Here is a 13,513-nt window from a genome sequence, read left to right as displayed (position 1 = left end):
CATATATGCACTCTCATACATACAGCTACACACATACGTACGTGCATCCATGCACACACATGCACACACACAAACACGCATATACATATATGCACTCTCATACATACACCTACACACATACATACATGCATCCATGCACACCCCTGCACACACACACAAACACACATATACATATATGCACTCTCATACATGCAGCTACACACATACGTACATGCATCCATGCACACACATGCACACACGCTTGCATGCACCCTCCTACATACACCCACACATACATGTGGGCATACACACAAAGACACACATGCACCCATACATGCATGCACCCATACGCACACACACATGTATGCACTCTCCTGCATACACATATATGTGGACACGCACACACACATCCATCTCCCACCAGTAACCTCTCACTTTCAGGAAAACGATCAGACTAGTGATCTCTTTCTTCCAGCTCCAACATTCTTTGAAATTCTAATTTTTTTCTGCTTCGCATCAAATAGGAGGTGTGCCACATATAATTACAGTATCGTGACCTCCTCCCTAAGGTGGATGCAGGCTATTACCTCCATGCCTTTCATGTCCCCCATGGCAGCCGTTAGATATTAACGTTTTTGCTTGTGCCCTATTCCACTAGTGAACTTCTGTCCACTCTGCTTCACGTTTTGCTTCATCCTGCTTTCTTCGGGTAGCAGACAAAATGAAACAGGAAGTTCAGCAGACTTTTTTTACACATTTGAATCGGGTTTCCACCCATAAATTCAAGAAAAGCTATTAACAATTATTGACCAAGAGCACTTCCTTCTGTGACTTTAGTAAACAGCTGAGTGAAATGGAGCAGACCTTGTCCGGAGTTCAGAGGAGTCTCTGTAAAGGAATTGCAAGTGCGAGAAAGTGCAATGACACACCAATATCAGAGACTCGTAAAATCGATATTTTAAAAAATTGCAGAGTAAGCCTCAAACAGTTCAACTTAGGCACTGTTTTACAAAACAGCTGGGAGATTTCTGCTCCAAGAATGAAAAATGACAATAATCTTTTGTGTCACATAGGAAAAAGTAAGATCTTCCATAGAGGAGATCATTGATTGCTGCAAAGTACTTAGTATTTTGCTGAAAACTCAGCAAGTATTCAGTGAGGCTATTTGTCAACTTCTTGTTGTGGAGAATATTACTCAGAACCACACGTATACCCGTGGTGTCCAGTATTGACAGGCAAAGGCTGCCTTACAAGGTAGAGAAGTACAGATCTGGTCATTGGCTCTCAAAAGTCAGACTCTTTCCCTTAGAAGTGGTCCAGCACGCCTTGTTCCCTTGGCATGCCCTCTCATGAGCACAGCCCAGCCACTTCTCCCCAAGTGTGCAGCTCCATATGGCATTGAATCGTCTCTCTAAACATGAACCTCCACTTTGAAGGGTTGTTTTGCTTGTTTGTTTGTTTCTCACCAAGATGAGATGCTGTACGGAATTAATTTGTTATGTTCCTGAGTTACATTGCAGCTGTCAAATCCAGGAATAATTCATAATAGAGTTACCATTACTAATCTTTGTAAAGCCGTGCTTTCTAAGCTATTGTTGTTCTTACATTTGCAGGGCCATGACACCACAGCAGCTGCAATAAACTGGTCCTTATATCTATTGGGCTGCTATCCAGAAGTCCAGAAAAAAGTGGACAGTGAGCTGGAGGAAGTGTTTGGTATGTTTGGGCCCCTTGCTAGTTACACTGTGGGTCCCAAGTCCATAGAAGCAGATGTCATTCTTGCTCCTTAAGGATGTGTATAGGACTGTTCTAAAGATACTGTAATCTTGAGAGTATTATGCTAAGTGAAATAAGCCTGATGGAGAAAGTCAAATATGGTATGATCTCACTGATAAACAAAAGATAAAAACTACAACAAGAACAACGAACAAACACATAGAGACAGAGATTAGATTGGTGGTTCCCAGAGGGAAAGAGGGTGGGAGGAGGGCAAAAGAGGTGACAGGGCATATGTGTACGGTGTTGGATGGTAGTTGACTTGCACAGTCCTTCTGAGATTGTTAAACAGGTCACTTCCATCAGTACTGAGCCAGGAGTCAAGGTTGAAGTCACCATTGCAGAGGCTTAAATCAACAATTTTAATAAATTGATTACCACTTCTAAAAAAAAATATATATATACTGTAATAAGCAGAAAGTCTCCCAAATTGGCTCCCTTCCAGTACTGGTCTCCTTTCCATTACACAAGACCTCATCTGTTCACTTACAAGTGTTTGCTAATCGCCTGGCATGGACCGCGCTGGGCTAGATGCCGGGGATGCACAGATGAATGTTACTGTCCTCAAGGATTTTCCCGGTTAATAGATGGAACAGACATTGTATGTAAAGCAGTGAGTCATTGGGGCTGTGTGCTTGAGTGCTATGGAGAAGATAGTTGGGAGCAGAGAGGAGCAGATGATGCTAGTTAGAGAGGTCAAAGAAAGCTTTTAATTTAGGATTGCATCTGGCCACAAATGAGAGAAAAGATGGGTTAAGCTGATAGGATGCAAATTTCTATCATACAACCAGCAATTGGCAGGTAAGGAGTCCTAGGCTGATGCCAATAGGGATGCCATCAGAGTCCCAGGCTTGCTCTTTTTCCTCTCTGTCATCTTTACCAGCATGGCCTTTGTTTTCTTGATTGTTCTTCCAAGTCTCATGTTTATCTTTAAGGCAAGGAGAAAGGGGGGGGGGGGGTGCAATGAAAGATGCATTAGTTTTCTGTGGCTGCTGCAATAAATTCTACAAACTGGGTGGTCTAAACCAACATAAATTTATTCTCTTACAGTTCTGGAAACCAGAAGTCCAAAATCATATCACTGAGCTAAATCAATGTGTTGGCAGGGCTGTACTCCTTCTGGAAGCCCTAGGGGAGAATTTGTTTCTGGCCACTTATGGTGGCTACCAGCATTCCTTGGCTTATGGCCACATCACTCAAGTCTCTGCCTCTGTCTTCACACCACCTCCTGTGTGTGTGTCAGATCTCCCTCTGCCTCTCTCTTATGAAGACATTTGTGATGGCATTCAGAACCTTCCTGGATAATTCAGGATAATCTCCCCATTTTAAGACCACTAACTTAATCAAATCTGCAAAGATATCTTTTTTCCAAAAAAGGTAACATTCACAGTTTCCAGGAATTAGGACCCGATATATTTGGGGGCTATTATCAGCCTAGCACAAAGGGGCTATGCATTGTGCCACCCTTTGTTTAATCACATGTCACATGGCTCCCTAAAGCTGGAAGGAGAAAAGGAGAAAGGTTGGGTCAGCCAACCAATGAAGTGGTATCTGATGCCATTTCAGAGAGTAAAGAAGTGGGGAAGGAAAAATAAAGGAAAAAAGGAGGAGAGGAAGAGCATTCTACAAGGATGGAAGCGGATGAACAATGGCACAGAAGTGGAAAAGTTTGGAGGGCAATAGTGAATAATGAGGGACAGCTAGAAATCAGAACATTTGGTAGAATGTATTAAGAGATGACATTGGAAAAGAAGTTTCGTGTCCATATTGTATGAGAACTTAAATTTCATATCAAGAGGGAAGACTATTTTTAGAAGGAACTTCTTGGCTCCGTTTCTATAGTCTTTTTATTTTTTCTGTATCAATTTTAATGTCACGTTGCCTCTGGTGGGTAAATTTGGTCTTCTAAAAGCTCACAGGTTGCTCTGGAATGCATCCACATTTTCGTATCCTCTACCATTTCTAGTTCGTTGCTGGTCTCACAAATGCTTTTTGATCTCGCATAATTAGTAATTATTACTGGAATTTTTATTTTATTGCTTCTCCTGTTTTCTGCTAATTGTGCCTCACTTTTTTTTTCTACCTCCCAATATTGAGTGGCTGGGCTCAAGTCATCATTAGGAGAGAATTTTATTTTAAAAGTGTTGCTTAAACTGCAAGATGTCCATTAAACATGACAATTAAATATTCCGTAGGACAAGCCATGTTGTCAAAATGCCCACTTAACCCACCCAAACATCTCAAACCCACCTTTCGCTGACCTTCTATAAAACTTTTTTTAACTAAAAAAAATTTTTTTAACAAAAGAAAGTGGACAAATGTATATTGGTGAATGCTAACCGTCCATATTCACATAGAGACACAGTGTAATCTCTGAGCCCAGTATTGAGGGAAAGAAGAAAAAAACTAGAATTCTCAGTGCTACTACTCAGGGACCAAGCACCTCCCAGCCTGCAGCAGAGCTAAGGGATCAGAAGATTTTTCTTTCTTCCTGGGGAGCATGGTGGTGTTCATCCTATAAAGTTTTTGTTGAGACAGGAAGGGATAAAAATGAGTTTGGAACAGAAAGAGGCAGAGATCTGTTTCCCACTGTATTCTGCTGAAGGTATTTCCCCCCCAAATAAGTTGAGAACTGTGGTGTAAAGCAGAGAAAAGAGACTTCAAGGACAGGGTAACTGAGCACAAGAGGGGGAAAAAAAAGACTACAACTTGCTCCCAAAGCCTGGAAGACATTAGTCATTTTCTCCTTCATGCTGCTCTCTTCCCTCCCCTCATCCTCTTCTTCCTCTTCATCCTCCTCCCCCTTGTCATCAACGTCTTCCAATTTTTCTTCTTCAGCCTCATCACCATTATCTTCGCCTTGCCTTTATTCCTTCTCTACATGTCAGGAACCAAGTAGTACTGTAGTGAATTTGGCCAAATACCGTCTTTGATGACCTCTCCTAAAGCATCTGCATCTACATCAGAAGGGTCAGTAAACCGGGGAGAGAAGCTCTCTGGTGCCCCCTGCTGCTACTTCCTGTTGGCTTTATTCTGCATTTGACTTGAATATTCCATCAGATCCTTTCCAGATTTCCTTTTGATTTCAGTGGACTTTGAAGATGGACCATCACTCTCATTCAGATAAAATTCTTGGGAGAGAACTTTATTTTTTGAAGTAAACATTTTCATCAAGATGAAAATCTATTCTGTAACCCGATTTTACACCTTCAAATTCTGTCGCTTCAACTGTGGTCGAATAATGCACCACCTCTTCATCCTCCTCCCCAAGCAGTGCAGACTTGCGGGTGGCTGACAAAGGTTGTTACGCCATAATATGGGATTTTGGCAATTAATTCTGACCTCTTGTGAAAAAATGGTTGATGGAGTTTGTTATATTTCTGTTCTACTTTCAAAATCTCCTCACTGGTCTGTTCAGTAAGTCTGTCTGTTTCATTTTGTATTTCATCATTGTTTCCTGCTACTTCTTGCCGTTCTTTTTCTCCCTTTGGCAAGTCCAGAGAGGTGGATGTCCCCTCCGGCCTGCAGGCAAGAGGCGGCGTTGGTTTCTTTGCTTGAGGTGGGAGCGAAGGGCATTGGGGGGCCATGCTGTGGGGAAAGCCCAAGAATCTGACCCAAGAGTATCTTGCACGTCTGGAAGAAGCTCTAGGAATTCAAAATTCACAACTTCAAATTATACAATTTAGTACATTCACAACATTGTGCCACTGTTACCTCTATCCAATTCCAAAATATTTTCACTCCAAAAAGAAACCTTGTACCATTAAGCAACCACTCCCCATTCCCTCTTTCCCCAGCCCCTGGCAACCCCTAATTTACTTTCTGTCTCTAGGGATTTATCTGTTCTGAGTACTTCCTATAAATGGAAGCATACACTCTGTGACCTTTTGTAGCTGCTTTCTTTTCCTTAGCGTATGGTCTCATTTTATTTTGATGGTGTATAATATTAGAAATTCTACTTTAGCTTAGGTATTTAACATTCAGTGTTTTGATTAGTGTATTCCTCTTTGATGTCCCACTCCCCAAGCCCAAATGGTTCCTTCATTATCACCTCACACATTTACTTTAATCAGGGAAATCTGATCGTCCTGCCACCTTGGAAGACCTGAAGAAACTTAAATATCTGGAATGTGTTATGAAGGAGACCCTTCGCCTTTTTCCTTCTGTTCCCTTATTTGCCCGTAATCTTAATGAAGATTGTGAAGTCGGTAAGAATTCTATAAAATTCCATATTAAGAAGAATAGAGAGAATGGATTTTTGAGTGTCTGTCTTGCTCCGTTCACATGGCATCTTGACTCCTTCCTGACAGCGGGTTACAAAATTGTGAAAGGATCCCAAGCCATCATCGTTTCCTATGCTCTGCATAGAGATTCAAGATACTTCCCAAATCCTGAGGAATTCAAGCCAGAACGGTTCTTTCCCGAGAATTCGCAAGGACGCCATCCATACGCCTACGTGCCCTTCTCTGCTGGACCCAGAAACTGTATAGGTTTGTATCCATCAGAATTGGTTTGACCTTTCAGGGTCAAATGGGAGTGGGTTTCTCACAATAATTTCTTTAAGATACAGTGTCCCATATGCAACCGTCATTTGAAAAACTGGTTTCCGTTTTACTCTACTCTCTATTATATAATTTCCTCCACTATACATTTTTGTTTCAAATATGACCGTCACAAAGTGTGTTAACAAAGTACGACAGACTGGGCGGCTTAAACACCAGAAATTTGTTTTCTCACAGTTCTGGAGGCTGGAAGTCCGAGATCAAGGTGTTGGCAGAATTGGTTTCTCCTGGGGCCTCTCTCCTTGGCTTCTGGATGGTCATCTTCTCCCTGTATCTCACATGGTCTTTCCTCCATGTGTCTCTGTGTCCTAATCTCTTCTTTTTATGAGGACACCAGTCAGATTAGATTAGGGCCCATCCGTATGAGCACATTTTAATTTAATCACCTCTTTAGAGGCTCTGTCTCCAAATACAGTCACGTTCTGAGGTACCGGAGTTTAGGATTTGACATATGAATTTTGGGACACACAGCTGAACCCATCGCATAAAGCATAATCAGTTTCTGGTAGAGTTTAAAAATGTTATAGATTTTGGATTAAAGTAGAATATATTTTATATAGTAGAAAACTTATTTATAATGATTAGTTATATTTAACCTAATTTCTGTGCAAAACTAAAACAAAGCGTGCTTACCATGTGGCCAGCTGAAGTACTCAAACAAAATGAATGCACACCACCATGCATTATAAACACTTTTGACTTTAGAATCTTTAGCATTTTATGATTTAGGTAAATGCAGGCATTAGTAAAATGAGGTCACATTTAAATGAATGAATCTGAAGCGTATTTAGTGACTCTATAGTGCATTAAATTAAAGGCCCAGTAAGAAAGCAATCCAGAGTAGTGATTCTCATGCTTCAAGGAGCCCAGGATTCGTCTAGAGTACGGATAAAATACAGATTCTTGGCCCACCCCAGCCGTTCAGATGCATTGCGTGGGAGTGGGGAAGTGCACTCTAGAATCTTCTTCTTCTTCTTTTTTTTGCTGAGGAAGATTCACCTTGAACTAACATCTGTGCCAATCTCCCTCTATTTTGTATGTTGCTGCCACAGCATGGCCACCAACAGGTGGTATAGGTCTGGTCCCAGGAACCAAACCCAGGCCACCGAAGTGGAGCATGCAGAACTTAACCACTAGGCCACAGGGCCTGGCTCCAAGAATCTTCATTTTTTTTTTTTTTTTTAAAGATTTTTTTTTTATTTTTTCCTTTTTCTCCCCAAAGCCCCCCGGTACATAGTTGTGTATTCTTCGTTGTGGGTTCTTCTAGTTGTGGCATGTGGGACGCTGCCTCAGCGTGGTCTGACGAGCAGTGCCATGTCCGCGCCCAGGATTCGAACCAACGAAACACTGGGCCGCCTGCAGCGGAGCGCGCGAACTTAACCACTCGGCCACGGGGCCAGCCCCCAAGAATCTTCATTTTTAACAAGCATCCCAAGTGGTTCTGATTCTTCCAGGACCTACTGTAAAAATACAAAATTGCTTGCTTCCTCTAATAGAACCTGTTCTTTCTCACTTTTGAGATACATCTATAATTAAATTGATGGTATTTGCATTAATTTGAAGGTCAGAAATTTGCTGTGATGGAAGAAAAGATCATTCTTTCCTGCATCCTGAGGCATTTTTGGGTAGAATCCAACCAGAAAAGAGAAGAACTTGGCCTGGCAGGAGAGCTGATTCTTCGTCCAAGTAATGGCATCTGGATCAAGTTGAAGAGGAGAAACACAGAGGAATCCTAACTGTATTATTGGACTGTGCCCTTCTCATGAAGGAGGTCTTTCTTTAAGGGAAACTTTGAATTTGTAATTTAGAGATCATGAGTTCAACACTCTTAATCCTTAGACCTAATTTTCTCTTGTCACCACTTACCTTGGGATCAAGTCTACCAAGGAGAGAGTTTTTATATTTTCATCACCACCATAGATCTTACCCCTTGTCCCAAAAGTACAGTTAACTGATGACAGCATCCAAATAAACGTCTAACAAGTTCTCAAAAGTGGAATCCACAGGCCAATTCAATGTCAATCAACAAACCGGACGGATATGATTTAATTGAGGTTCCAGAATTTTTGTAAGGAATTCTTGTTGACTCAGGAACATATATATGCATATATCCATATAGACCTAATCTGAAGAGCGTAATTCAGGACTTACACTTAAGGAGGTTAAGTTTTTAAAATTACATCAGTTCCATCAGTTATGAGAGTAATTATTATGGTGCTTTTCAGATTCCATCCCCTAGAGTGGATCACTTATGAGTTAACTCAGGTTCTGTTTCTGTTTCCCTTTTGACTGTGTACTTGTGGTCTTCATTTTATTCTTCACAGCATCACAGTTACCTTTATATGTCATGAATTATGGGGCGAGATTCCTCTTGGCAATGTCCAGTCCCTCACGGTGCCTCATAAACTTTTGGAGCTGGAGCGACCCTGGAGCTTATCTAGTTATACTCCCTTTTATTAGAAGTAAGGGAATGAGATCAATGAGAAGGTAAATTTCTGTCCAAAGTCGTGCCACTAGGGGGTGACAGGGCTGGAAATAATTAGCGGTCTATACTCTAAATGTCTCCCCTCCCAATATGATAGACTTCTGTTATAGTATGCTATTGCTTTATGGAGCTCAGGTCTATCACTAGCTGTGTCATTAGAACACAGATGCTCTGCCTCTGACTTTGGTGTATTTCTTCTAGAATTATTCCATCATTAAAGGAAAAGAGAAGTCGTTCATTTATACTCAGTAACCCAGTAAATTTAATCCTCTAGAGCATACCTACCAAGTTGATAACTGACACACTGTCCTGAATTTTAATTCCATCCACAATTTCTCTACTCCCTCACTCAGTGACGTTAAAAAATTCTTTTGATAATTTTAATAAGATTGTTCCTTCAATTTTCCCAAGGCAATAACAGATAGAAGCAACAAATGAAGAGGATGGAATATATATTCTTCAGTGGCTATCAAAGGAAGAGGTTACAAAACCAAAGCCATTTGGAAAACACTACAGGCTGAGGCATTTAGGGCAGGGTCAGTAGGTAACCCACTTTACTGTCCCAAAGAGCCCCAGTGTAGACAACCCAGGCCCTAAGTTGAGAAGAAAAAGTCAAAAAAGCGTATGATACAACTGAAAAAATTCCTGTCACGTGGATAATCTTGTTATCTAGAAAGTGGAGATATGTAGAAAATCTTGTTCTCAGATGACTTTGGACAATTAACATTTTATTCATGGAAATCAGTATTATTTCTCAATTTTATGCACTTACATTTAAACTGTGCCTGTTTTTTTTTAAGTGACCCTACACTAAATTTGAAATTAAATTTAAAACAAAACATTGCTTAATGTTACCTTTTGGCCTAAGATTTTCACTTAGCACCAGAATCATTGGTTATTCATGGTTTAATTGGAAGTTCACTTCAACCATGTCAAGAGTTGGAATTGAGAAATTATATCATGATCTGTAGTAACAAAAGGCAAATGTTGATTTTTTTTTTAAATAAGAGGATGATCAAGTACCTGTTTGTGTCTATTACCTGTCCTACACCTGCTTGAAAGAGGTATCTGAAGAAAAATAAATTATATTTTCAATATGGGTGCTACTTTTATTCTAAGAATGCTTATCAGTTTGAAAAAATATAGGTAACCTAATTTTAGTGGGATTATAGATATAATTCTGTGATTCTCACTGAGGTGCATTGGGAAGAGCACAGCCTAAAGTGTTACCCTTCTTAGGGACATTTAATGATCTAGAGACACAAACAACAGAAATCATTCATGAGTCAAAAAGGCACCACCAAAGACCTTTCTCAGTGAACTGACATTATTTTCTCTTTTTAAAATTAATTTTAATGAATTAATTTTTTTATTGCAGCAACATTGGCTTATAACATTATGTAACTTTCAGGTGTGCATCATAGTATATTTCAATTTCTGTGTAGATTTCATCATGTTCACCACCCAAAAACTAATCCATCTCCACACACATCTGCCTTATCACCCCTTTTGCCCTCCTTCCCCACCCCCCCACTTCCCCTATGGTAACCACCAATCCAATCTCTGTTGCCATGTGTTTGCTTGTCGTTGTTTTTATCTTCTACTTATGAGTGAGATCATATGGTATTTGACCTTCTCCCTCTGACTTATTTCACTTAGCATAATACCGTCAAGGTCTATCCATGTTGTCACAAATGGCCGGATTTCATCATTTCTTATGGCTGGGTAGTATTCCATTGTGTATATATACCACATCTTCTTTAGCCATTTGTCCCTTTGATATTGAACCTGAAGTGAGTTCACTCACCCGTTGCACAGCAAGCCAATCTCTGACACCAGGTGTAGTGGAAGAAAGTAGGAATTTTATTATTACACAGCACTGAGCAAGGAGAGAGGGCAGCTAACGCTGAAATCCCAAACTCCCCAAAAAGCTAAAAAGAAGGGTTTTTTACTTGGAGTTTTAGGTAGGGGAGGGGGAGCATATGGCCTTGCTGGTTGGAGCTTTCCCACCAGCCTGTCTTTGGCCTTGAGACACTTGCAGAGAGGAGGGAGCCCGTGACCTTGCTGGTCAGCAGCTTTCCTACCAGCCTGTATCTCTTTGCAGGGAGGAGATAATAAATCCAGGTGCTTGTCCTTGGCAGTGTCTGTCTCCATGGAGGATAGTGGATTCTGGAGCCAGGAAGCCAGAGAGCAAGCAGGGAATGAGTGTTTTCGTTTTAACCCCACATATACTGGGTTTAACGTAGGGAAACTGATATCAGGGTCAGTATCACCTTGATAGACACCTAGGTTGCTTCCAAGTCTTGACAATAGCCATGACATTCTTTTCTTCATGGGCAGCACAATAAAGCTTTTGCTCATCTGTTTCTTTCCTGTGGGCCCATGTCCTGGCCACACAGCAGCTTCACCAGAGAATCAGGGCCTTTTTCTTTTTTTGAAAACCACAGGTTCTCTTAAAGCTCCCAAGGCAGATCACCTCTCTGCCTCTGGCACCTCCTCCCATCCAAGCTCTCAAGCTCCATTAGGGAACTATTCTTCATTCCCTCACCTCAAAACAGTCCAGCACCAAACCCCCTCTCTCCAGGACGCTGTAACTTCAGGTAAAGATAACCTTCCATATTAGCGTTTTTTTGCTGCCTAACAAATTACTACAATCTTAGCAGTTTAAAACAACACTAATTTATTATTTCACAGTTCTGTAGGTCAGTAGGTGGGCTGAGCTAGGTTCTCTGTCTAGTATCTCGCAAGCCCAAAATCAAGGTGTGGAGGTTCTGGGGAAGAATCCTCTTCTAAGTACATTCAGTTGGTTGGAAGTTGTTGGTTCCTTGTGGCTGTAGGACTGAATTCTCCATTTTCTTTCTGGCTCCTGGCCAGAGACTTCTCTCTGCCCCAGAGACCACTGTCAGGTCCTTGTCCCAGGCCCCATCCATCTCAAAGCCAGCAATGGAGAGCCTCCTGTGAAATCTCTCTCACACTTTGAATATCTCTGATTTCTTATGTAACAGCAGAAGAAAACTCTGTTTTTAAGGGGCCCGTGTGATGAAACCAGATCCACCCGGATAATCTCCATTTTGATTAGCTCAAAGTTGACTTAGTAACCTTAATGACACCTGCAAAACTGCTTTGTCAGGTAACATAACCTAGTCACAGAAAGACAGGGTATCTCATTTTGTTCAGTCCCCTGGATTAGAGTGGGAAATCTTGGGGAACACTTTAGAAATCTGCCTATTACTGCCTCTTTTCAGTTTCATTCTGAGTTAGTTCTTCTGAATCCACAAGGAAATTTTTAGCTTTATTGTCTTACTGAAACGTAACTTATGGTTTCGCTGTAAGAAAAATCCAAACAAAACACAGAAGTATATTTAAATAGGTTAAAATCTGTAATCTCATCTTTTAGGGAAACAATCTCTGAGGGTTTCTGCCATGATTTGGAGGCAGGATCGTTTCATCCCAGCCATCTTTTCTGCTGTTGAGGCTGGTAGCAGATGAGATCCAAAATTTAAGATTTCATGTACCTCACAGGGCACAGGACTGCCTTTTATTGATTGCTGGGGTGCCAGTTGATGCTCTGAATCTAAAAGGCAGTACAGCATGCATATTTGAAATATGTTACTTCATTACAGCCAGAAAATATTTTATTGACGTTATCCTACATTTTTAATAAACACGGTTCTGCAGTGCAGTAATATGCATTAAATCTTTATTTAAAAATCAACTCCCTAAAAATCTAATTCCCTAGCCAGAACAGTGTACTGCCATTTTGAAGAATAGTGAGAAAACAAAGGAGATTTAGTGGGCAAGTGATTATGGTCTCTAAATATCTGAAAGAGCTCAAAAGAGAATAAATTATTTTGTGTGGATCTAGTAAATTAATCTAGGATTGAAGGATAGAAGTTGCAAGGAGGTATATTTCAACATATAGGAAGGCTTTTTCTTAAAAATAAAATGGAATACCCTCAACCGGAACACGCTCCCGGGAAAATCAGCATGTTTCTTTCCAGTTGAAGTATCTGTGCCAGGAGCGCTATATAGCAGATTTCAGCCTACTGTGTCTGAAAAGGGCCGGATGGTAAATCTTCTCAGCTTTGCAGGCCATAGTGTCTCTTTCACAACTACTTAATGTCTGTAGTTGTAGGTGAAAACAAGCATAGATAATACATGAATGAATGGGCATGGCTGTATTCTGATAAAACTTTACAAAAACAGGCGCTGGGCCAGATTTTGTCTGTGAACTGTGCTTGTCAACCCCTGCTGTATCATATTTCCTGAATTGGGTGGGAGGAGGACCTAAACATCAATCAACTCCCTTCCATACTTAAAATTTCAATGTTACAAGATTCTTTGCCTATGGTATAGGAGGGCATAGATACCATTCACCAGAAGATGCTGCCAAGACAAGCTATCCACACCCACCCTTTATTCAGTTGTGCATCTAGGTGATTATAATGGAAAAAGTCCAGTGAGATGAGATTTAAGCTGCATGACCCTAAATAACTGGGAATATTATGAACCTTTAAAAAGAGGGAAACCTGTGCATGACTTGTGTGGCCCTAACATGAAATAGTTAATATATTAAATAGCTGAATACAGGGATGGGATGTTCATAGAATATGTTGACAGGACAAAAAGTTGAAACTGTTGGCAGAAAACCAAAGTCAATATCAGAGTCAAACAAACGCTGCCTGCGGGGCTGCATTGGGAAAGCTTGAAG

The 13,513-nt window shown here is 40.8% G+C and overlaps 1 protein-coding gene and 1 pseudogene across 2 annotated transcripts in view; one reads left to right on the top strand and one right to left on the bottom strand.

Annotated features, from left to right (window-relative positions):
• The window catches only part of LOC124231805 (cytochrome P450 4V2), a 28,488-nt gene extending 18,591 nt beyond the window's left edge, over positions 1–9,897 (top strand). For both annotated transcript variants that reach the window (XM_046648799.1, XM_046648798.1), the window contains 4 exons: positions 1,593–1,695; positions 5,829–5,963; positions 6,066–6,245; positions 7,881–9,897. In XM_046648799.1, the coding sequence (XP_046504755.1) occupies positions 1,593–1,695; positions 5,829–5,963; positions 6,066–6,245; positions 7,881–8,053 (591 nt within the window). In that variant the 3' untranslated portion in view covers positions 8,054–9,897. The remainder of the gene's footprint in view (positions 1–1,592; positions 1,696–5,828; positions 5,964–6,065; positions 6,246–7,880) is intronic.
• On the bottom strand, positions 2,751–5,820 carry LOC124231806 (protein SET-like; annotated as a pseudogene).
• Positions 9,898–13,513: the final 3,616 nt, after the last annotated feature.

The sequence above is a fragment of the Equus quagga genome, chromosome 22 (assembly GCF_021613505.1).
Source record: "Equus quagga isolate Etosha38 chromosome 22, UCLA_HA_Equagga_1.0, whole genome shotgun sequence".
NCBI lineage: Eukaryota > Metazoa > Chordata > Mammalia > Perissodactyla > Equidae > Equus > Equus quagga.
This window is presented reverse-complemented; position numbering and strand designations above follow the sequence as displayed.